At 37.0% G+C, this 26,173-nt stretch overlaps 1 protein-coding gene and 1 long non-coding RNA gene across 10 annotated transcripts; one reads left to right on the forward strand and one right to left on the reverse strand.

Annotated features, from left to right (window-relative positions):
• Positions 1-1,568: 1,568 nt before the first annotated feature.
• Positions 1,569-23,204, reverse strand: LOC104897721 (uncharacterized). 2 transcript variants are annotated; one of them, XR_008969767.1, is made up of 4 exons: positions 22,929-23,204; positions 4,957-7,983; positions 4,315-4,416; positions 1,569-1,899 (listed from the first exon to the last, which is right to left on the reverse strand). It is a non-coding gene; the product is annotated as an uncharacterized LOC104897721 (long non-coding RNA). The 2 variants fall into 2 exon arrangements; XR_008969768.1 differs by lacking the exon at positions 22,929-23,204 and having other exon boundaries at positions 4,957-5,748; positions 7,824-7,960.
• Positions 1,981-22,681, forward strand: LOC104897720 (uncharacterized). Of its 8 annotated transcripts, XM_048647533.2 has the most exons (27): positions 1,981-2,153; positions 5,082-6,446; positions 6,536-6,947; positions 7,309-8,075; positions 8,455-8,712; positions 8,808-8,912; positions 8,989-9,306; positions 9,616-10,032; positions 10,186-10,587; positions 10,746-11,105; positions 11,384-11,764; positions 11,932-12,351; positions 12,514-12,858; positions 12,983-13,342; positions 13,473-13,889; positions 14,051-14,455; positions 14,586-15,005; positions 15,096-15,164; positions 15,264-15,617; positions 16,810-16,950; positions 17,039-17,137; positions 17,204-17,884; positions 18,764-18,868; positions 18,940-18,994; positions 19,103-20,052; positions 21,397-21,561; positions 21,642-22,681. In XM_048647533.2, the coding sequence occupies exons 1-27, from the start codon at positions 2,112-2,114 to the stop codon at positions 22,500-22,502; spliced, it is 10,674 nt and encodes a 3,557-aa protein (XP_048503490.1). In that variant the 5' UTR covers positions 1,981-2,111; the 3' UTR covers positions 22,503-22,681. The 8 variants fall into 8 exon arrangements, with proteins under 8 accessions (XP_048503490.1, XP_010682959.2, XP_010682964.2 ...); XM_010684657.4 differs by having other exon boundaries at positions 18,940-20,052; XM_010684662.4 differs by having other exon boundaries at positions 17,228-17,884; positions 18,940-20,052.
• Positions 23,205-26,173: the final 2,969 nt, after the last annotated feature.

The following is a 26,173-nucleotide window of genomic DNA, read 5'->3' on the forward strand; positions in this document are numbered from 1 at the left end:
TAATTCTACCTCAAATGTTTTATATAAATGTTCAAACTTGTGATGTCAAACCAAATGACCATTAGAGCAAAGGGAGTAAACATGTCACTCCCCCCCCCCCCCCCTACTATATGGATTAGTCGTTGCTCCTCCGTTTCATCAAAATCCTAATTTCGATGCGGATTTTCAAACGCGTTATACTATATGAGTAAGTCTCCCATCAGACAGTTTGACAATAACTTTAACAACTAGCCAAAAATTGTAACTTTTTGCCTCAAAACAATAACTAATATCAAGAACTTTAACTATTAATTCAAATATGATAATTTTTAACCCCAAAATCATAACTATTAGATAAGCAGGGGACATGTATGTGCAGAGCAATGCAGAGCGTGATAATGGATAATGCTACACTTGAGTATAAATGAGCCTACTAGACTCCATCTAATAGTTAAATAAATCTCTCATGCGGTCTTATTCAAAAATTTGTGATACAATACTATAATTTATTTTCACCAAATATGCTAAATGGGATCTTCCTCCATTAGTCAGCATCACAATAATTTTTGTATTGATTATGAGATGAATAAATTAGGTGGCTTTTCAATGTCCAAAAAGTAGTACCAAAAACCATGGCTTTTATTGCAACCATGGAGCAATAAATACAGGATAACTATAAGATCAATTGAAAGGATGAAAATTCTTTCTCAAACAAAATAATTTAGTTTTCCTTCTTTAGTACTAATAATAATAATAACTATATACACAAAATTTTGCAAAAAATTGAAATTTATCAGACAATTTCTTTTCCCTACGTATCCCCATCTAACTAAGGGGCGGCTAGATGCTCAAAATTATTGATAAAGATGATTAAAGTATTTGATTTTGGTCGGTGTGATTAGTAGGCTCTTTTTGTTGTTTTGCACTACTTTTTTGCATTATCAACTTGTGATAGATACCAGCACTAAAATTTTAATCAATCCTACTACTATTATTTGAAGTATGTGTTCTAATGGTTTGTTATGTGCTTGTGTAACGCTAATCAATTATTTGTCTACAGTCTGCTAAGTTAAGATCACAATTTTCTTCTCAAATTTTCGATGGACAGACGGATCCACTCGTGGAAAGTTGTATTAAGATAACATTTGGAGAATATGCCGAGTTGTCAAATTTAGATTTTTAGATTTATAGTTCCGTCACATAGTATTTTTCTTTCGAATTTGTTAAATTATGCTTATTTGCTCACAACATTCATGTTAATTTATGCTTATGGTTTTAGGAACAATATTGTGTATAATAATTGAAGAAAGTAGAAAATTATATAAGTTGTAAAATAGATTAAAGTAGGATAACCTACTTGGTAGACGATCCATCACAATTTACAACTGCACATATAGTATGTTATTGTGTAATTATAGCAAAGAAATCCTTATGCTAAAGTGTCAATGTTAATACAATTCAAATGTGTTTTTCTTCTTGTTACACTGATGCTTTTTTAGTCTGCCAAAGTGTCAATGTTAATACAATTCAAATCTGTCATTAACAAACACTACCACAACTAAAAAGTAATGATAGGACATAAATCACAATTTAGAACATAGAGTTGTATTACCATGAACATTGTCATGAGATGTTTCTTACAAAAATTCACACAAATCTAGTACAATACTGTTTACCAAACGGGTCGTTAAAAATCGTCGAAAGAGAGTGTGTTAAGAAGATTGTATATGATCAGTATATTTACTTTCGGCTGGCCAGCATCAACAAATACATAATTTGGAAGTTGGCAATTTCAAGTTAGAAATATGAGGATTGGTAGGAACAAAATACTTGATTAAGCTGCTTGTGTCACTCACGCTTGTCCAGTTAGGCAAATGACCAATCAATCAGTAGGACCAGCCAACTCAGCAGAGATAACACCTGCAACAAGTTGCATGAATCTCGTCACTTCAAATATACACAGCTCTATACTATAAATCACCTGAAATTTTCATCTATAATTATACTAAGAAATTCTAGTTATCTCAAGTTTTTACAAAACATAAATACATCACCAAAAGTAGGTGTTGAGCTTACTTTAAGGCTCTACTGCGTGTGTAAAGACGATCTGTCGTTGCTTTGGTGCACGCAAAATGGAATCAGAAGCTGATACCTCAGAATCCTTAATAGTGCAAGTAAGCAGAAGTCTTTTCACTTTTGACACTTTACTGTCATTTTTTGTTACACAGATGTTTTTGGGTCTGCAAATATTGCTGTAGTATTTGCGATATGGGCTAATTGTTTCTGTTGATGATCAACTTCTGATATGTTTGAAGCTAAAGATTAAAATTGCATTGTGGCATAATGTGTGTTCTGTGACTATACTATTCATGTGCATCAAATCTAAAACATCAGTGCATAGGCCCAGAATCCCCTTCTCCAGTTCTGGTGTGTTTCATCTTCATTAAACTAAAACATGTGCACAATAATCGGTACACGCTGTACTGTTGGATGATATATAGGAAATACTTGTAAACATAGCAGCTCCAACATAGCAACGTTGTTAGTCTACTGAGAAGTGTAGCTAAAGCAAAACCACCCTAAGAAGTCATGATTAAAAGACGAAATCATTCTTCTTTCTAAGTTTCTCCGACAATTAAACAACACAGGAACAATTGTCTAAGTCAAGCCATAATTGAGAGAATCTTTAGGAACTAAGGGAAGATAGTCTGCTTGAACTTAGTTGTATAAACATATCAGCTTCACATGAAACGCAGAAAAGAATAACAAAAGCTATCTACTAATATTGACATCTTTTTTCCCCTTCTCATTGAAGGGCTTAAAGAAAGCAGCTATCAGCCTATCCTCAGTATCCTTTGAGTTAAGCAGGACAATAGCTTGGTTTCACTAGGGAGGCGAAAACCCTTTGTTTTGCCCAATAACAAAAGGAAATGAATAAGAAAAACATCCCACAAAACAAAAGGTCCAGGAAAGAAAAAGAAAATTCCCAATACTAACAAGATCCTCACTACCATAAATGGGATCATATATGCAATCAAAGTAAAAATCAATTGACAAGGAATTTTATAAGACGATGAGGGTAGATTGAAGGTTAGAAGAGTTTGCTCATCATCAACTGAATTCTGAATTAGAATTCATCAGTCCAAATTGGAATCAGGAGCAAATTCAGTAAATTATATTGTTTATGGACCATCTTAAAAAAATTGCCCTAGTAGATTAACTGATTAAGTTACAATTTAACAGAATTCATGAAAAGCTAATCTATTAGGGAAAAGGATCCCTGTTGCTGTTCATTCCAGGACAGGGAATGTTTCACATTCGAGACAACACTAGGCAGAGCGTGTTGTTTAAGGCTGAAATTCACTAAATAGAGAACAGTGTAAAAAATTGGTCACAATTGATATCACAGGCTCATGCTCATGGGGCGTCCCTTTCTTGGTATGTCACTTTCTCATGCAATGAGCTTGGACTCATTCTTTTGTTTAGATTTTAGTGCCCCTTCTATGTAATCCTCCATACTCTTATTAGAATTCCTTCTTTTATCTGGGAAAACAAAACACACACATACACTTGTTTACCCTTGACAACAAGTTGCTTGATCTTGCTTAGGACACTATGCCACTAGTTGAATAGATTAGCATGTCATAACAGGATATCCCCGATTCCCTTGATGCCACGAGGAACTATGTTTATATAGGTAGATAAAAATGTTGCACTTCGCAGTAGTTTGCACTGAAAGAAATTAGTATCCACTATATGTCCCATCTACTATCAAAGTTCAGCAAGGCAAATATCTAACATTACCGCCAAGGTGCCAACACATTGAGACAAATACAAGGGTAGTTCCATAATCATAACCTCAACCGAATACTCTCTTCACTAATTACTAGCACAGGTAGTTAATTGTATCTAGATTTATTAGGTTGATATCCTGATGAGAGAAAAACCATAGTAAAGGCTAGCCAAAAATAAGTAACATCATATCAACAAAAAGCTATTGAGCTATACAACATCTAAAGTAAACAATGCCCAAAAAAAGAATTGGTATGCCTAGGAGCGATTGCATGTAGAATAAGCACAAAACATGTTGGTTTTAGATCTTCCCCAACTTGACAAGGTGGCAATGTGAAGTTCATGGAACAGGAACGAGTAAAGGCTCATTTTATGATTTGCATTGTTTTGGACCTGAAATCAACTGGATACTTGTCTACTTTGTAGTTTGCAACAAGTCTTTCACAGGGCTGGACTAAATTGTTGGATGAGGGCGTTGAATGAAAACCAACTGTAAAAATTTAGATACAAAACAGTAATTTTATTTAGTTTTAGATTGAGTACCTGGAACAGAAACAGGTTCTCCTTCCAGTCTGCAGTGTGAAGGCTTGAAATTCTGTCTTTTGGCAGTTGAATCCACTTGATAGGGATTCCAAAAGTTCATAACTGCATTATGCAAACAAATTCTGGCTAAGTTGAATAAATAATTAGGGTTACTTCAAGAAATAAAGCATATATCGCTGCCCTTTTGGGACTCGGAGTACTCTTTTTCTGGAGAGTGTAGCAAAACAACAGTCTCATGAACAGGCACAGTAACTAGGGTTTAACTTTGCAAAGAATAAAACGGCGTTCAATCTCAGTGTAGAACTTCCATTTATCACTAAACGAGTTTTGTTCTGTAGGGCCATTTTCATTACTCAAGAAGACTGTACAATCAAACAATATTTCATTAAATCAAAGAAAAATCATATCAGGGGATAACTAAGAGATTAAATCAGTAGAAGACAGGGATTTGAAAGAAAACCAAACATCATCATAAGACAAATATAGATAACCAGCACATATTATGGAATAGCATATAGCAAGATATGATCATGTATTTGTATCATCTCACGGATGTGGAGACGAATTTTATCATATAACAAGAAAATTCACTATATACGAAGAATAAAATGAAATAATAATGATAATAATAAGTCATACCACCTTTCTTCGGCATACATGGGACAATTCTTTCCCATCCAATACAAGATATAATACTTTTTTCTCTGGACTAGCCTGTTTTTGAGCATCATATGGCACCTTAAGCATAAACTTCCATCATCCCACAGGCAAGAGATAAGAATGATATTGATAGAAGAAACAAACAATGCAACATAAGCACGGCAAACCAGGAAAAGGAGCACACTGGTTTTGAAGATGAGCTACAAACAGATGGCACAAAAGGTGATGAGCAAATAAAACCAAATCTCAAAGTGGGAGAAGGCAACAATGAATACACAGATGGTGAATGTTTTTTGTACCCACCAAGTGTAGAAAAGGTTGCTTGCGAAGACAATTTTAGGCAATCAGAAGATTGCCCAAAAGCAATATCAGATGATACAAAAATCACAATTTCAAAGAGCAATGACCAGAAGGAGGCCAATAAAAAGGTTGATACTGCAGAAGAGGCAGAAGAGCAGCCTATTGAAAGTCCAGGTGTAGATGCCAAAGGCAAAACAACTTCAGAAGGTGTTATGTCTACTGATCAAGAACTTGAAAGTGGGCTACACAGCAAAGATGAGGTGAGTGACACCGAGAGGGACAACAAAGGAATTCTTGAGATAGATGGTCATATTGATTATATGGATAATTTTAGTTCACTCAAGAAGGAAACGGCAGAACTTCCCAGGGATCCAGCAGCCTCACCTGGAAATTTTGAAGCAAGCGTTTCTGCAGCAGATCACTCGGAGAAAGCATCCAGTTTAGTAGCCCAAGGACCAGAAATCAAGGCAGATACTGAAAAAAAGAAAACACAGAGAGATGAAGTTGAGAAGATGACATCCAGTGACTTGGAAGATTTTAATATGTCACAAACATCTAATTTAACAATTGACGATAATAAAGAGTCAACGTCAGAAATAATGAAGGATGTTCAAGAGCTCGGTATCAGCCCTTGGGAGAGCACTGATACAGTTGAGGAAAAGAAAGATTTGCATGAAGCTCGACTAGATTGTAATCTAGAAGAGGCATCCAAGTCTTTATCTGAAAAAGAATTTGAGGAATTGAATGGATCAAGTGACACGTTAAAAAGCAAAGTAGAACTTGAATACAAGAATATTGAAAGCAATACTGAGAGCCTAGGGGAAGAAATAGACAAAGACAAAGGGAAGAGAAATGAAGAAGATACTCTCTTATCTAATACTACTGAATCAGGGAATTCTATCAAGGGTACTCCACAAACTGTCATGGTAAAGCATGAACCTGAAGAATGCACATTGAAGGAAATGATGATGCAGGAGGGAAAAGAGAGAGAAAATCTAGACGAAGCTTTCACATTGACCTCAGACAATAATGGGGCAGTTGAACCAATTGAGGAGATTGCATCCTCTGACCTGGGAGAAGCCAGCTCATGGATTGCTAATTCAAAAGATCAACAAGACGATGTTGACACATTGGCATTTAGAAACTGTGACACTGCTGATATTCATCAAGACGTAAGCCTTCCCCCAATCTCTTCCAGTATTCCACTTAAATAATGTCCCCTCAATAAGATAGAATATTGCAATATTTAAATTTCTTGCAGATTACTGCTGAGGCTAATCTCAAAGGAACAACTGACTTCAAACAGAGCATGATATCTCTGAATGAAGATGATTCATGTGTTGGAGATAATACAATCGCTAAAAAGAAAAGGTGTGGCAAGGAAGATGTTGGCTCCGAATCGCAACCTGAAGAACAAGAGAAACAAGAAATTGAAGATTCATCACAGGAGAAACTTGATGATGCACTAGCCTCTGAAGCAAGTAAAAACACAGAATTCACAAGTTCAGATAGAAAGTCTGAAGTAGAGACACAGAAAATGATTGTGGGCCTTGGAACACATATAACAAAAGAGGAAAAAATTCCAGAGATTGTGGAAACAGAACCAGAGACACAAGCGACACAAATTCAGGAAGAACTAACTGAATCTGAAAACAAAGAAAACAGAATAGCCAGTAAGTAATTTTAAAGTTTCATTTCTTTATTAATTCATGATTTATTATAGCACCAAACTAGAGCCCAATATTAGAAAGAAGATATAGATAAAGTTCATTATTAACACTATAAGTTATAGAGGCTGGAGAGAATGATGACCAAAAGGATGAGATTATTCACGCTACTATACAAAGTCATTTTCCTTTTACTAAAGAAAAATAAAGTGAACAAACTCACAAAATTGAAACAATTAAAACCTTCTTGAGAGTGGCGATTTCATACAAAACAAAAGATGAACATAATTTCAATATTGCCCCAGCAAAAGACGATTGCTCAACAATAGGTTGTTGTACTGATGAAAATTATGCAACTGCACTGCAGACACCGATAAAGTCTCCAAATTGATAGAAAACAAGGACAAGGATTCAGTGAATGGCGAGCAGCTTTTAGAGAAATTCTTAGAAGATGAAACAGCCGAAGAAGTTTCTAATACCAAGCAAGATACTGAAACTACAAGTGAGGATGTTGTCAGGGAAAGGCCATCTAACACACCAGAAGAGATTAGCGAGGAGCCACATAAGCTGCCAAAACAGCAAAATGATAAATCGGCGCCAGAAGCAAGTAAAATAACAAATGAGGCTATTTTCAGTGTGATAAGCAGAGAACACAACCCCCAACAGGATGACCAGTTCAAGAACTCCATTGATGTTAGCAATGTGGTGTCTATGTCAACAGAAAAAGCAAACCAAGCTCAAGAAAATTATGACAGCAGTGATATCACTGAGCTAGACAGTGAAAGACACATTAGAGAGTCAAAAAACATAGATGTCCAAAAGGAGAGAAAAGTATCTAGGTCCAATGAGACAAATGGAACCGACATAGTAGAAGATACTAACAAGGTCAACAACCAAATTCAAGAAGGGAACAATGACCCGGCAGATGAAAATCAGAGTTATTTCGCTGACTTTGAAGAACAAGGACTATATGGTGATGCTGAAGAAGCTACTGCTACCAGAAGCACTTTTGCCGCCCCTTCATTTGATAACATGGAATTACCTGAAAGAGAGGAAGCAGCTACAAAAGTTGAAATTTATAATCAAGAAAACGAGGATGCAAACAACATAAAGGATATTGCTTCTGTAGATGAGGTTAGACATAAATTTTTACCATTCCTTTATAGACCAAAAGTATCGATAACAAGGTAGTTTCTGCAAGTAGCTGGATAGTAATATTAATCCTTAAACCCAGAACAGGCCTAGAAAACTAGAATAACTGGAAAAATATTTCCTTTGTCAGCTAAAGTAGTTTCAGAGCAATAGATTATAAAACATTTGAAAATCTGCAGGAATATGTTTGATTTCAAGTGCTAGTAGATTTGACAATTTCTGTCATCAAAGTCAACATTGTTCATCTATAATATTTAACCAGTAGTGGCTACAATTAGGAAAGAGCATGAGGTGAGTTCTACTTTAGAAGATTATATGCTTGTACAACATAAGTCATCCTTGTCATATGGAATTTGGACAGAGTGTCGAACCTGCTGATGCTGTTGAGAGGCTTGATAGTTGCACAAAACCAGATGCTGCTTGTGAAGATAATGTTACATTTGTGGAAACAAGAAAATCTGAAAGTGAAGAAAACAGCATGGACTCGACCGAGCAATGTGCCATATCTACTAATATTTTGCTTCGGGAATATTATGATGAGGATCAAGCTCGGTGTAATGCCAAAACAGAAATTTTAGGGGCTGAGGACTGCGTGAGAAAGTCGGAAGAAGAAGATGAGGTAATCACCTGATGTTCAATTTAGTCAAGAAAGCTAACTGTTGGCCATGACTTAATATTCTTTAAACTTGTTAGAGTTACTCCGTCTTTTTCCAGGTTGTAAAGGAACAAAACTTTATTGAGGAGCCTCAATGCATAAAAAAAGAAGCTATAGAGGATGATGTTCTAAATGCTATGATGGAAAAAGAGGTAGATGATAAGGTGAGGAAAACAAAAACGTCCCATTTATCCTACTGAATATCTTACTTCCACTTCTATTGACATTGCAATGAACCAGGAGTTCAAAAACACGAATTCATATCCTCCTCAACATCATGATGACAGTAGTATGCAAGGAAATAAAGTTGAAGCACCTGAAAGATGTGGATTAACTGACGTTCAAGAAGTGGAAGAGCTGGAAAATACAAGATATAAAGAGAGCAGCTTTGATAAAGCAGAAGGAAACCAAGAGAACGTTAAAATTTCTCAAAGCCAAAACGAATTCACCAACAACGGTGTGCAGGTTACTGAAGCTGAAACAACAACAGAAACACACCATGAAGATCCAGAAGATGGGAAATTATACAACAGCAACATTGATCTTTCAGCAAACCTGGTAAGAACCTGTTTTGTTTTTCTTCTACTACAGTGATGTAAAATGATTATAACACCCACCCATGTCACTGCAACCCTTCACCAGTCCCCACCCTCCCAACCCCAAAACAATAATACAGAAAACCTGAAAGAAAGACCAACACAATAAATTAGTGATCACCTTGAAGGAAAAACCTCATACCAAAGAATGGAATGCAAATCACTTCCATCAGATAACTTTGGCAATTTCATGGGAAAAGATTTTGAGATTTCTTATTCTTGGTCTCCTTCTAAAACAATTGACCATGTAATTAACCAAGGGAAATTTCAGGACACAAATACAAAATCAAACAGCATTGAAGAAGAAAATGATGAAAAAACACATGCACAAACTAGTTTCATTGAGATTCAAGAGACAGAAGCATTTAACAAAGAGGAGAGTGAGGATAAAAGTGCTGAAGAAAGTGCCGCTTGCTTTGGGAAACAAGATCAAAAAATTGATGAAGAATCAGCATCAGTTATCGAACTCAATAACAGTGTTTCAAGCGAAGAATGCATGAGGATTTCTAGTAAAGATATTCAAGTCAATGAAATGGAAGAAGAAGCAACAATAGAGAAACAACATTGCAGTGTAGAGAGTGATGATTCAAGTAATATAACAGAGAGTGTTCCGTCATACGAGATAAGGAGAGTGGATATTGCTGAGGAGAAATGGAATTCCCAAAACATTATCGAAGTTATGGATCAGGTAAGTCTATACAATAATAGTCATCCTTCCACCCTTATTAGTAGTCAGATTTCGAGCTTTTCCACTGCATATAATGACAAAAAATATTGTTTGCTGTATTATTCATAATTTTAAGTTACAAAACAACTGAACATGTAACTGCCAAACTTTCAGGACATACACAACAAATCAGATAGCATCGAAGTATCACAAGATGAAACAACACATAAACATATTGGTTTTAAGGAGATAACTAACACAAAAATAGGTACCAATGAAAAGATTATGAATCACAGCTCTAAAGAGAGTGACTCTTGCTCTGCAATACAGGAACACGAGACCGCTGAAGCATATACGCCAACACCACTAACAGAAGTGGAACACCCTATTCCAAATAAAGATATATGCACTAGCATCTCTACTGGAGATATTCAAGATAGCGAAGCACAGGAAAAAGAAGCAATGGACAAACAGATTGAGGATTTGGATAAGACAAAAAAGGAACATAATGCACACAAAGGTGGAGGAAAGGAGACTTTACCAAAAAATGAGAGTCCCATGAACATATTGAAAGAGGTATTGTCATGCTTGATATAGTCAGCTAGAAAATTACATTCAATCCATAAGCACTTCCTATTTAAATTGAGTACTCCATTACACGTGGAAAAGGACATTTTCTGCCTTATAATTTTAGTTCTTAACTTTTATAAAATTATTGACCATCTAACTAACAGGGAAAAATTCAGGACATAAATGCTCAATTCAGCAGCATTGAGATACAAAAGGAGGCAAACACAGACGAACAAACTTGTTCAAGTGAGATTCATGAAACAAAGACAGTCAACAAGGAGATTGTGAACCAAAGCTCTGAAGAGAATGACTCTTGCAGTAATCGTAACCTAGGTGAAGAGATTGCTCATGCATCAACACTAGTTAAAGACATTGAAAGTCCGGTTCCAAGCAAAGATAAATACACTGGGAGCTCTAGTGCAAATTTTCAAGGGAGTGAACTTGTGGAAGAAGCACCAACTGAGGAACAACATTGTGGTGCAGAGAATCCAGAGATGATAACAAATAATGCTTCATCAAACAAGGTGAGTATAGCGGTGATTGAACAAATATATGTGGATTCCATGAACATAGTAGAAGATGTGGATTCCATGAACATAGTAGAAGATGTGGAACAAGTATCAACATACAAAAAGTTATTAATCTATCCATACATGTTCTTTTTCATAATACATCTTAGCCACATTTCAAGCCTCTCCATCGCACAAGTGGAGAAACATTATGTTTGGCTCATAATTATTAGATTCTAATCTTTACGGGGGGAAAAAAAACTGACCATGTGACTAACAAGGAATATTTACAGGACAATATTGCTGAATCACAAATCATTGAAGAACAAAAGGATGAAAAACCAGAAGAACAAACTGACTCCTATGAGATTTGTGAAACAAAAGCGGCAAACAATGAGGACTTTGCAACTCAAAACTCTAAAGCAGCCGACTCTTGTAGCAAAAAACAAGATGAAGAGATTCTAGAAAACACTGCTCCAAGCAAAGATGAAAACACTAGGATTGCAAGTGAAGAATTTCAAGCCAGTGAAGTCAAGGAAGAAGTAACAATCGACAAACAACAATGCAAGCCAGAGACTGAGAATAAAAATAAGGATGGTTATTCACACATGGTCACAGTAATGGGTATTACGACAGCACCAGAAAATGAGAATTCCACAGAAATACTTGAAAATGTGAGTCAAGAAACATTCTCATGCTTGATATAGTCATCAGAGAGCTTAGTCATCCCTAAACTCTTCTTAGTTGCATTTAGTGCTTCTTCATCACAAAGTGGGAAAAGGATACTGTTTATGATGTATAAGAATGATTTAAACCTGTAATTAACTAATGAAATTTTCAGGACATAAAAGTTCAATCACGCAGTTTTGAAGAATCAAAGGATGAAAAAACAAATGAACAAACTTGTTTGGATGAGACTCATGAAACAAAAGCGGTTGAAAGTGAGGAGATTGAGAATGAAAGCTCCAGAGACAGCGCCTCTTGCATTACAAAGCGAGATCGAGAGGCTTCGCAAGCTTCTAAATTAACACTAGTAGAAGCAGCAAGCCATGCATACAAAGATGAATGCACGAGGATACCTAGTGGAGAAATTCATGACAATAAAGTTCTGGGAGAGGCATCAATTGACAAAGAACAATGTATCTCAAAGATGGAGGACCCAAGAAACATCAATAATGGTGCTTCTTCATATGAGATCCTGGGAGTGGAACCAGTACTAATTAATCAGAATTCAATGACAATAGTAGAGAATGTGGATCAGGTAACTTTATAAAGCTTGACATAGTTGCTCACAGTTACTGCATCTAAGCATTCAGGAATTTCCCATTGCACAGAAAACTAAAGGATATCATGTGCCCTTTTAAGTTTTAGTTTCTAACTTCTACAAAGCAATTGACCAAGTAATAACCAAGGGATTTTTCAGGACATAAAAGCAAATTCACACGACATGGAAGCACAAAAGGATGAATACAGTAAACAAACTGGTTCCATTCAGTTTCATGACATAGAAGCAGTCAACCACAAAGAGAGTGTGAATCAAAATTCCAAAGTCAGTGATTATGCTGAAGCATCTATACCACTTATGGAAGCTGAAACCCTTGTTCCAAACAAAGAGGAACATACAAGGATCTCCCGTGAAGAACATGAAGTCCTTGAAGTTAAGGAAGAAGCAATGATTGAAAAACAACAATGTTGCTCAGAGACACAAAAGGGAGTAGAGTTCGAACAAGAAAATGAGGATTTTTCGCACATGATAGATGTGAAACAGGTAACTAAAAGTTAGTTATCATGGACACTTTTTATTCCCCTTTCAAGTATCTCCATTGTACAAATAGGAAAAGACAATGTCTTCCTGTAAAAATTAACCATGAACTCGCCATGAGAAATTTCAGGCCATAATTGCTGAATCAGAGAAAATCGAAGTACAAACTGGTTGCAATGAGACTCATGAAACAGAAGTGATCAACAATGAGGAGATTGAGGGTCAAAGATCAGAAGAGAGCAACCCTTGCAGTGGGACACACGACAAAGAGATTGCAGTAGCAACTACAGAAGAAGCTGAAGGCCCTTTTCCGAGTATACATGAACCCACTGGGATATTTAGGGAAGACATTGAAGTCAATGAAGTCAAGAAAGAACCAGTCACTCAGGATTCACATATGACAAATGCTGCTTATTCATACCAGATTGGGGATGTAGAGATTGTACCTGCAACTGAGGATTTCATCAAAATTGTCGAAGATATGGATCAGGTAACTTTATCATGCTCCTAACACTTAGTCACTACTAGATGTTCTCGATTGCAGAGGTGGAAGAGATAAATTTTGAGTCATACTTCATAGTTTTTAGCTTTAACATGTATCTAACAAGAGGAACTTTCAGGACATAAATCAGTCAGACACCATTGAACTACAAAAGAAAGAAAAAACACATGAACAAATTGAATCTAATGAAATTCATGAAACACAAGAGGCCAATAATGAGGAGATTCTGAATCACTGCTCCAAAGACAGCAACTTTCCTTGTGGGAAACAAGATGAAGAGATTGCTGAAGCATCTACATTAGTCATAGGAGCTCAAGACCTTGTTGCAAGCAACGATGAATGCACAAAGATATCTAGTGACAAGATTAATCTCAAAGAAGTTGAAGAAGCGTCAGAATTAGAAATACAGCAATGTGACTCAAAGACTAAGGATCCAAATGAGATGGAAATTAGAGTTTCCTCCAACAAGTTCGAGAGGGTGGAGATCGTATCAGAACATGAGAATTCCTTGAACAAAGTAAAAGATGTACATCAGGTAACTTTATTCATTTATAAATATTTGTCCTCTAATGAAGACTTGAATGTCACATATCAAGCTTCTGTGATGTACAATTAGAAAAAGAATTGTGTACCTCTTATTCTTTAGTTTCAATCTGTAAATAGTGATTGACCATGTAAATCATCGTAAAACTTCAGGACACAACAGCTGGATTATATATAATTAACGTACAAAAGGATGATAATACGTATGAACAAATTGGCTTCAAGGAGATTCATGAAACAGAAGTGGTCAACAAAAACAAGACTGAGAGTCAAACCCCTGAAGAAAGTGACATTTGGGGTGGGAAACAAGACCAAGAGATTGTTGATGCATCTAGACCAATTATAGAATCTGAAAACCATGTTCCAAGCATAGATGAATACACTAAAATCTCTGGTGAACAACTTCACGTCAGAATCAAGAAAGAACCAACAATTAATTGCTTAGAGACTAAGGATCCAAACAAGACAAGTGATGGTGTTTCTTCATACCATATTAGGGGAGTGGAGATTGTACCAGGAAATGAAAGCTCTATGAACATTATGGAAGATATGAACCAGGTAAGTTTATCATCCTCTGAACAATAGTTAGCCGCCTTTCAATTTTCTAATAATATACCTCGTCATGTTCAGTTCTAATTCTAACCTTCTTGAAACAATAGACCGAGTAACTAAAAAAAGAAACTTTCAGGATATACATCCTGAGTCAGACACCATTGAAGCACAAAAGGACGAAATAACACATGAACAAAGTGCTCCTGATGAGATTCATGAGACACATGAGGTCAGCAACGAGGAGATTAAGAACGAATGTGCCCAAGACAGTGACACTTACAATGGAAAACAAGATCAGGATATTGCTGAAGCATCTACATCACTTGGAGAAGCTGAAAACCCAGTTCCACGCAAAGATGAATGCACTAGGATCTCTAGTGACAAATTTCAACTTAGTGAAATTAAAGTTCCAGCAGCAATAGAAAATAAGCAATGTTACTCAGAAACTAAGGATCAAAATAAGATTCATGATGGTGTTTCCTCATACAAGGTTGAGGGAGTGGAGCATGCACCAGAAAATGAAAATCTCTTGAACAAAGTAGAAAATGTACGTCAGGTACTATTATTCTAGCTTTCAAGTCACAAAGAAAAAACCATAAGTATCCTAAATACTTCCTATTTACATATAAACCTGCTTCATGAACAGGTTGAAAAGGAACTTGAGCTTCATGGAGACACACATAGCAACGAGAAACAATTTATTGAAGATGATAAGGTCAATATAAAGAAAACTTGTTGACCTCATCATTTTGATTTTTGAGTTTCAAACTCTTATGAAACAGTCGACCATGTAACTAATCATGGGCAATTGCAGGACATAAAAGTTCAATTGGACAGCATTGAAGTACAAATAGTCAACGAAAAACAGGAAAAAACTGGATTTAACGGAAATCATGAGACAGAAAACATGAACTATGAGGAGGTCAGGAATCGAAGCTCTAAAGAGAGTAGCTCTTGCAATGAAATACAAGATCAAGAGATTGCACAAGCATCTATACCAGTTATAGAAGCTGAAAACTTTGTCCCAAGCAACGATGAATGCACTAGTACTTCTTGTGAGGATATTCAGATAAGTGAAGTTGAGGAGGAAGCAACGATTAAGAAACAGCAATGTAACTCAGAGACTGAGGATCTAAATAAGATATCAAATGGTGCTTATCCATACGAGGTCAGAATGTAGCTTCATTCTCCTTTTACATACAATGTTAAAGCTATAAACTGAAGCATTTGCATTGGATAATATTAGTAGTTAATAAAAGTAACAAGGTCGTGTAAAACTCTTATGATTTCATACAGAAAAACAAGGCTCATTAATAATCTTGTCAGTATCTCTATCCATGCTTTTGACAGCTTATTTTAGAAGTTGCTTCTCGCACTCCATTAATCTACACTAATGAAGGTTGACACTGCATACATTTGATCTCATCAAACCCTGTCCATGACTCCATGGTCAATGATGGGATCTATACTCGTTATTAGATGTTCATGAAGCTATTCTTTGCATGCGCACTATACAATCTCTGACAATTTCTATTACTTATGCTATACGAAGTATAAGCCAAGTACATTTAAGAAAAAAAAGAAGTTTAAAAGTATGTAGAGAAGAAGATAATTTTAAGAAAGGGTGCTAAAAATCATAACTACTTCAGATTTAAAACGTGAATTCATGGTAAAAAAAAGGTGATAAAGAGCTAAGCCTCATCATAACCTACTCAAGTTTGACTTTAACAAAGCTCAACTCAAGTAAGCTCAACTCTCAGATTCAGACCAGGTCCTACTAAAGACCTTGATGAGTTGACTTAAGAACTTAGCTTAAAAAGTTTGTAGGCAACTCTACAATTTCTTGTACATTTAACAAAAATAGATTTTATTTAATTTTACAGTATAAAAGAAAAATTATGATCACATATAAGCATCATATAGTAAGATATTACTTATAAGATTGCAAAAATTTCTCACAAGTAACAAGAACCCAAAAGTACTAGCAAAACAAATAGCAACAAGAATGTTCTAACTTGTACAAGTAGTATTCTTGTTATTGCTTGAGTCAAAGTATGAGTTGAGCTAATTGTAGAGTTTCCAGAGTTAACAACTCGAGCTTGAGACAAACAGGGAGTTAATTCGAACCAGCAAAATCAAGCCAAGCTCGTCTTCATCTTAACATGAAATAATTATGCTACAGGAGTTTGAACATAAAACCTCGAGGAAAGGAGGTGGACATGTCAAGACTTGAGATTAATCATAAAATTTAATGACATTGAGAATTTTAAATATAAGAGGCTTAATTTACACAAATTTCATAGAACTCCACAAGACCACAACCTAGATTACTTCTCTTAACAAATTTCTCAATGCCACAGAATATTGAGCCAGCTGCTACGAAGGAGATGCATACAGTAGAGCTGAGAGAAGCAAACAGCGCTGGGGATGATGCCACTGACAGAAACATCAAGGATCATGTTGGGAATGGCAGTATAGAGAAAGCAAAAGATGCACATCAGGTAAAAGCCAAAATTCAAAGCATTGGTCATCTAACTAGAGCTAAGTTATCCAGCAACATCAAACAGATTTCTTCTTAACTGTTTCAAGGATAAAATACAGATTGATAAGGAAAATCCAAGAGATGAAATAGAATGTAAACATGATGATTCTCAACAAGCTATAGCACAAGAAGAAACAAATGATGAGGTCAGTCTATAGAACAATATTCTCTCGTATCAATTTTTTCAGAATATTTGACTTATTGATGGACAGGTGAAACTAATGCACACTGTGCAGCCTGAAGACGAAATAAATATGTACGATAAGCAAATCATAGAGGGGATAGAAATGCCTGAATTAAGCAAGTCCAGAGAGGTAGAAGGGTCACTCTCCTTCACAGAGTATGAGGCCAGGAAAGAGGAAGAGGAGAAAACAGAGCTTGGAGTATCCAACTCAAATCATATACCAAATCTGGACTTGCAGCTAGAACAAGTAGTGGAAGATGTCACGACAAAAGATGAATCAGCAATGACAGGACCAGGAGACCTGTCATCAGACTTACAGCGTGCTAATTTTCCCTTAGCAAGTGAAACAAGCCCAGAATCTAATATCTACAAAGGCAGTTGCTCACAAGAGACCAGAAATGAGGATGAATGCCAGTTCTTAGGAAAAGAGCAGACCAATGATATTTCTGGTCAACATGACTCGTCACCTGAACTAATTTCAGAAAGCAACATTGAACAGACAAGTCAGATCATCGGTGATATTCAGGGACCTTCTGAAAGCTTTGAGCAGATAAAAAAGCAATATATTCAAGAAGGGAGAAATTCAGAAGATATTGACATAGAAGAAAGCCACAAGACAGTAAATAGAGAGCTCATGGTGGCTGAAAATCAAAGCAAGGAGAACCTGGAAGAACATAAATTTGCAATGTGTAATCCTATAACTACAGAGGTAACATATAAGTGTTATGTCATGTGGACTGCATTGCATATTTCAATATTCTGGTAAGGAGAACATGCAGAATAGTCTAGTGTCAGATAGTTAGGCATCCTTTTAATTAGAATAATTATGGGGGTACGGTAAAACAATTAATTGATTAAGAAGATCAAAAGAGAGATGCATATGAAGAATTATAAAAAGGAAAAAGAAAACTATTCACTAGTTACTCATGCTGTTCAAAGCAATGGTTTGAGAAAGAGAACTTTTGTGTTACGGGCAAACATACAAGTGCACAAATACAAAGTATTAAAAGACTTCTTGAAAAGCCAACTTAGCTGTTCCATAAACGAAGGCTGAAGCTTCGTTAAAAGTGAAGGATAGGAAACTTCCATTTACTCCCCTCATTAATCACTCAAACAGCGTAAATCTGCACTTTACCCTCTGTTACCCCAATACTCCAAATTTCCTCCTCATTACCCCCCACTTAAACACAAATTTATATTGAATTATACAGAGTAACCAATATATACAAACTTGTCAATCAATCACCTATCTTTACCATAAAATTAGCTAGAAACGTAACTATACGCACTACAGCATGCTACCATGATACATTGATACAAAAGATGTTCCTTATAAAGAGATACGACTATTTGGTATATTTCATATTTGAAAGACTATACCAACTGAAAAGTTCCCTAAGCAAGTAAATAACAAATGTATCATAAGATTGTTAATGGCTCATATCCCCATTAAATCCTCGCAGGTAAATTTTATTGTACACACTTATGAAAATGTTAGGACTTGAAGTAATAAATTTCTAAACAGGCATAGTTAGTTAAAGTGTGGACGCTATTTTCTTCCTGAACTAAGTATCGTTTGTGCAAACAGCTAACTGAAGAAGCCATTGTTAGCGATGACTCCAAAAATGTTGAAAGAGAAACTACAAAGAAAAGTTGTCAAGAAGCTTTATCAGCAGAAAAAACCCAATACCAGGTAACCTTCACAAAAACTCTCCTCTATAACTTGTATAATGATCACCAAAAATGACACATTCGGTGAACCAGGTAAACTCTATGGATACTATGGATAATGCTTCTGAGAAACCAGGTGATAAAGATGGTAATATGCAAGATAATCTCCAATTTCAAAAGCATGAAAACAAACTTGAATTAATTGAATCTGATAAGATAGATGGATCAAACTCACAAGATACTCTTCTGCAAGGAGACATGTCAGAGGCTCTTGATAGCAGCACACTTGTGGAGATTCAGCAAGCAAACACTAGGCAGATGTTTCCTCCACATGTCGAAGAACTAGAAATATTATCTACACAGGCTGAAGTTATTAACAATGGTTCTGAGCTAGAAAAAGATTCAAGAGATGTTAGTTTAGGAGAGATCAATGCAAATCAGTCCACAGTAAAATTGGAGTTGGATTATGCCGAAAGGGAAGTTAACTTTCCAAATCCAATGGATGTTCACGTGAATTGCCAAGAAGTCAGCGGAACTGAACTGAGCTACATTTTCCCAGAACATGTAGGAGAAGAGCCAGTCCAAACAGCATCATGTAAGCATGAAGAGACACAGAGAACCATTAAACCAGTCACAGAAATGGAAGCAAAGGCAGATGATACCTCATCTGAAAAATTAGTACAAGGGACATACTTGTCAGAAGTAGAACAAATGTACCATAAAGTCCAAGGCTTAAAAGATGAGCCTATTAAGGACTTAATGCCAAACCAAGAACTAGCAGAAAAAGGCTGGACAACAGGTGAGGCAACGATAGAGCTTGAAGAATTATCATCAGAGTTTGAAGTTACTAGTTCTACATCAGAAAACAAGACACAGACACAGACACAACCAATGAACCATTTAGATGGTTCCTCACAAACAATTCTGAATAATAATGAAGGGCAGGGCTCAAAAATATCAGCCGAGATCCCAAATGTTTCTCCTCCAATCAATTCAGGAAAAAGTTGTGGACCCTCAGGTAATCAAACTGAAACCTTTCAACAGGAACCTGAGCCCCATGGTGAGGAACTCACTAAATCAGATGAAGCTGATCAGGAAATGCATCACCAATTAAAAAGCAGTCAGCTCATAGCTGAAGAAAAAAGTTTGCCTGACTTTGGAGCACATGAAGCCACAAGAAATGAGGATAATCAGGATAAAAACACCGTAAGTACCTTTTGCTGACCACTGTTGGTCATATATATGAATCTGTTTCTTTCCATATATTTGAACTTGTTTACTTCATTCGACAAAAGTATTGCATTATCTACTGCCTCACATTTTCCTAAAGGTAAGCCATATCATGCCCCAAAAAAGCTTAAGAACGCCATATACATGAGCATTTTCCACAAAAGATTATCCAGTTGTGTTACCCTCTTGTGGCCAAACATAAATACTGAACATTTCCTAATAAAGAAGCAATCTTAAAAGTTCTTAATTATACATTGAATTATGTCCCTTCCAATCCTCCCTCCCCATTGCCACCATACATCAAAGTTTGCGCTGCTGGGTGCACCCGCTAAAGTTCGTGTTGTTGGGTGCACCTAAGCTATTAGTTGGTGTTATTGACTATTGAGGCCAATTGAACCAAAGTTCTATGATTAGGTCTTGAAGTTTTGTGTAGACTACTTGTTATTTAGTCGAAGACAACTTCTGATAGCAAATGTTCCTAATCTAAAAATTTAAAGGTAGTACCATCCCAAATAAAAAAGTTGGCCCTTTTCCGACCCAACAAATCCTTAAAGAAATCTCATCAGAACTCAAATTCATGTTCTTGTAGAATTACCCTCTGAAGGGAATCAAAGATCAATAAGTAGTAGATGACAAAATATGAATGCTACACCCAAATAAAATTCATGAGGAGAGGAACACTCAAGCTGACCCCTAAGACACTAGACTTATGAAAGTGCCATGGCATAAACTTTTAAATGTGTTGCTGACATTTCTACGGAATATGAGTATAAGTTACAAGAAACATAACCAGTAACGGTCCCTCTGCTATCCTTGAGAACCAATACTGCACGGAAAGCTTATTCAATAGATGCATGCAAAATATCTTCCATGTTTGTCAGCATCAAGGTCTTAACTTTGTGTTTCAGTTTGATACTTTGATCACATATTGACTGGACCAAAGACTGCCAACTCGAAATGATCCTCCAGCAACAACTTCCGAGGAAAACCAATTTCGTACGCCGAAAACATTCTTCTAGCAGGCAGACCCAAAAAAAAAAAAAGGAAAAAAAAAAAGCCAAAGGCCCCAAAAATTATCGTCCTTCTAGATAAAACAAAATGCTAAGTTGCTAAACCAGACTAACTGGATCCCTAGTGGAGGAACCACCAGCAGGATACTATAATCAATAATCACCGAGAAACCAATATTATATTTCATATTGACAAAATTCTATGTGCTGTACAAGAAACCCTGAATATATCAGTCACAACTGACAACCTTTTTTCACTAGGATTTTATCTGCAGATCTAACAGCACATAAATCTTTGTCTATATATTAGGTTCTTCCTAATGATCCTATCCTAGCACGACAAAACATGTCACTTGACAAAGAAGAAAAGACAGTAATGGAGGAAGAACAGGAAACAAGTATGGAGAATAACAATTCATCTGTTGATGGTGGAGAAGCTGTCAGTGCTACTAGAGAAGGGCCCGCTGAACACATGGTATACTCATATTCTTGCCTATTCAGATCTCATTGAATAATGAAAAAGTGTGCAATTAATGATGCATTACTGCTTAACAGGACTCTGAAGAAATATACCAAATCAAGGACACGAAAGAAGATGACATTTATCTCCTGCAGAGCATAGTAGCAGAGAAAGAGCACGAACTCGAAGGAAATCTTGATAAGCTTTCAGCCTCGTTTCAGCTTCCAGAAGCATGTAATGTCCTGATGGAAAAGGTCAGTGAAGAAGTTGCTGATGATATAGTTGCCATTGTTGATACAAGGCAACTACAGGATGACATTAGAGATGAATCAGAAGAGCAAAGTAAAACTGAAGCATGCACAGAAAAGGGTGTATCTGTAATTGAGTCTGAAAGAAATGGAGCTGCCACACTTCCAGCAAAAGATCCTATCAAACAAAACTTAGAGGAACCAACAATGGAAAATCCCAGCATTGTGAATAATAAAAGTGGAGAGCATGTGAATCAGGAAAAATCATACAATGACCCTACCGAAACACAAGCTGACTCAAACACGTTGGACTCTACTAAAACTTTGTCATCCAACATCAATCAAGAATTTAGTGCACAAACAAGTTTGATGGTCAGTGACAAAACAGCACAGCAAGAACAAGTCATTCTTCACACAGAACGAAAAGTCGAAGGAGAAACCGCACTAGTGAAATCCAAATCTGATGAGGAAATACAAGACGAACACGAAGATTCAGATTTGAAGGTTCCTCTTATGTCAGAAGCTCTAAGGGATATGGAGCTTAAAGCAACCCATAAAAAATCACATAACATACTATCAGGAGTTGGGTCGAAAGTGAAACATTCGATTTCCAAAGTGAAGAAAGCCATGACATGCACAACATCTCAGTTTGCACCAGAAGAAGTCATCATTAAGCTAAATAAAAATAAGAACTTGGATAAGTCATAATAAAGCTTGCATTATGTTCTTTACAATTTCTTATTTCACAAAGATCATGTCCATCACTTCCTATGCTATTATGCTCCTATGAAGTCTGTCTACTTAAGCAGAATATTGCTGGTATATTTCATTTATCTGCACAATGTAAGGTAAAAATTATATGTAATTACAAGTTTCAATTTTGTGAAGAGATTACCATGAAATTTATCATGGGAAACAAATAAAACGCACCAAATTCAATTTATTAACAAGTATTAATCAATGACAAGAACTACAATACAATTATAAAATGGGAATAGCTATATACAATAAAATTCAAAATCGGGAAAAAAAAAAGATGCTTAAAGATAATAATTTGCTGATTGACATGTTTTAAATTATAGCCAAATTTTCCATAATTGTGCAAATTCAGACTAAAAAAGATGTCATTATAACCTGTATCTAATTCTGTAACATTTTCGGCATATATACAACTGTACAAGCTTCAAATGCATGGCTTTTCTCTCTCTTTTTGCTCTGGTTTTCTTTGTCCCATAAAACCCTAACACTGCATGCAGGGGATATACTCACTGCCGGTGGCCACTAAAGCTTTGTTTGGCAGGAAGGATTTAGAGGGAAAAGAAAGGAAAAACTTTCTCATATTCGGTAAAAGAAAAAGAGGAAATGAAAGGAAAAGAATACTCTTAAATCCTTGCTTTCAATTCCTTTCAAAATTGAAGGAATTTGACAGGAAAGAAAGTTAACAAGCTTTTTACCTATGTTTTTTTTATTTCCTTTCCTTTGCTTTACTAATGACAACCAAACATGTGATTCCGCTTAAATTCACTAATGATACCAAACATTGAAAAGTATAATTATTTTCTTTCTCTTCTTTCCTTTCTTTTCCTTTCTTTTCCCTTTCTTTACTAAAAAAAAACTAAATAAAGTGTTATATACAATTAAGTAGTACTCCCTTCGTTCCAAAATATAGTTCCTAGTTTTTTTTTTTTACAGTAATTTATACAAGTATAATGTAGGAAGGATAATAAAGATTTTTTATTTATTTAAATAGATGTGGTATAGAAAAAGATGATTTTTGTTATGTAGTGCAAAACTAGCAATTTATATCACAACTCCCAAAGATGGGTTCTAAGAACTGGAGACTTGTGCAACAATGATTGGTTCAAATCCCGAAGCAAACTCCTGACCAGCAACCTGCAAAAAGGGACCCACCCTGGAGGTTTGGGTGGTATTTCCCCCTCCGAAGCTTAAGTCAGATATCAGGGATGCAAAGGAACTTTTAGAGAGGGAAAGTAGAGAGAGAGAGAGAAGAATTTATGACAGAGTAACAGTACTATGCCCTCAAAAACGTACCTTTCACCCTGAAATCAAGGACTATTTATACTGTTTGAAATGACTGTTGTGCCTTGATGTCACCCTAATTTGGGAGCATCTGATTGGCTAATCAATGTTTGGGACACGCGGCAGCTGTTAACTGGTCAGAACCTCTCTTTCATTAAAGGTGTAAATCAGACTTACTGGGCCTAAGTACATTTTTGGGGCCAGAAGAAGGTCTTTTTAGTACTTTTCAGAGAAACGTACTTTTAGGTCTGTCACCTTCACCCTTTTGTACTTTTATTCCCCTGCATATATGCCACATGTAGGGCTCAGATGAGGCCACGTGTCAGTACCAGAGCCGTTGATTTATTAGGCTACAACATTTGCCCCTTAAAAGAGGGAGTTATTATCTTTCCGGCGCCAAGACGGTTAATCTTCCTCTTTTAACCGACCTGGAACTGCTCTTCTCTTTTTCAAAAAAGAGGCGCCATTTTGCCGGTCTCCACAGGTCAACTCCTATGAAGAACGGTTACTTTTACCGGATGAGGGGGTCATTTTCACCCCTCTATAAATATGTGCCTTAGTCGCTCCGGAAATCATTTTAACATTGCTGAGAAATTTTCTAGAGAGAGAGACTCTGCAAGTTTTTACTGAATTTTTAGAGAGAAGAATTACTCCCGTCCAAGTTCGCGTAATTGCTACTTTGCTCGTCCGAGGTCTCAAGTCATCTTTGACGTTCGTCCGAACTCCTCTTTACAGGTATATTCTCAACTCTCTATCTAGTTTTCCCACATATTTTAAGAAAATGAGCTCGTCTTCTTCATCGAACACACCCGGCCGCTCAAGGGTTGGTACTAGCCCTAGAACAGAGGGCCTATCTTCTTCGGCATCTTCTAGAGTTGGACCCATCTTGGCCGGACATGCATTCTTTTTCTTTTCTCATGGCCGGCTAAGTCAGACGACCCAGTCTTTACCTGTAGGGTAATCTGGCTCGCGTTAAGCAAACAGCTCGCGTCAGACGAGGATTAACCTGCCGGCCTCCAGCTCTGACATGGAGGGATCTACTGGGCGAATTCCAACGAGGGTGAGCGCGAAGTACAGACGCTCGTCCAGCAAACCCGAGTCCTCCCTCTGAACACGTCCAGGAGGAACAAGAGATTGGAGGTTCTCCTGCTCCCAGCCCGTCCATACGCGGGACGGTCTCGGATGAGCCAAGGACGGACAGCTCGTCAAATCCTGCTAGCGGCTCAGAAGAGCCATCAACAACCTCGTCTGAAATAAGACGACGGCTAGGGCCCCTTTCTGACCCTAGATTCATCTTGGCTGACAACACATGGCTAGGACATAGGTTCGGACCTTAGACCTTTCTCTTTGGCCATGCCATGCCAGGTTACCAATTTGTTCTCCCCGGCCGGGAGGACACCATACTTAGCGCCCCTTCGGGTCACTTTGCCGTTTACCGCCTGGCCTTAGATGCCGGTTTGCGATTTCCTCTTCATCCCTTCATCAGCCAAGTTCTTCACTACTACGGCATAGGACACAACCAACTTGCCCCCAATTCTTGGCAAAACATCCTCACCTTTTTGGCCGTTTGCAATCTAAAGGGGAAAAACCCTTCTTTGGCCGCCTTCACCATATCCATTATGTTTCAAGGTTCCCAGGACGGTGGAGGGAAGCTGGCTGAGCGTTTGCAATCGTCAAGGATTCTTGACGTCCTGGGACAAAACATCTAAGATGCACTCTTGGAAGGGTGAGTTTTTATTCGTCCAAGCTCCCGATAAAGCGGTTGCTAAAAAGCTTCGCTATTTTAGCCGGGCCAATACCAACACTGGACGGATGGCTTCATTTCTAGAGTTAGAGGATAACTCGGCCGAGGAGATGGTGGAATACTTCCGGATTTCGGAGTACTCCATGGAAAACGTCTCCTTCAAGGGTCCGTCCAACTGGATCCCTTTAAAGAGATGTTCTACCATGATAACTTCTTAGTCGCTCCGGTTTGCGGCAGGACGAGGACAGAGGTATAACTACTGAATATTTCGAGTAAGCTTCTCGTCCAAACTATCATTCGTCTAACATTTCTTCTTTTTGCAGATTCCGCCAAAAGTAAGCTAAAAAAATCTTGGATAGGAGACATGAGCTCGTCCAGATTTGCAGACAACCTCTGGAAGGAATACAACAAGTCGGGCGCTGAAAAGCGGGCCGACACACTGGTAAAATTTTTTTTTTTTTTTTTTTTTTTTTGGACGCTTTGCTCCTTCAAAGACGAGAGCGTCTTGATAGGACAGTGGACGGTTTGCCTCTTTGAAAGGAAAACCGTCTTGAACACCTTTTGGACGCCTTGCTCCTTCAAAGAGCAGATCGTC

This window comes from Beta vulgaris, chromosome 6, assembly GCF_026745355.1.
Source record: "Beta vulgaris subsp. vulgaris cultivar EL10 chromosome 6, EL10.2, whole genome shotgun sequence".
In the NCBI taxonomy this organism is placed as follows: Eukaryota; Viridiplantae; Streptophyta; class Magnoliopsida; order Caryophyllales; family Amaranthaceae; genus Beta; species Beta vulgaris.

Coding starts and splice junctions, on each gene's coding strand:
- LOC104897720 (XM_010684657.4), top strand. CDS start 2,112: ATGGAATCAGAAGCTGATACCTCAGAATCCTTAATAGTGCAA. Junction 13,343..13,472: donor TTGTCGAAGATATGGATCAG/GTAACTTTATCA, acceptor AGGAACTTTCAG/GACATAAATCAGTCAGACAC. Junction 14,456..14,585: donor TTATGGAAGATATGAACCAG/GTAAGTTTATCA, acceptor AGAAACTTTCAG/GATATACATCCTGAGTCAGA.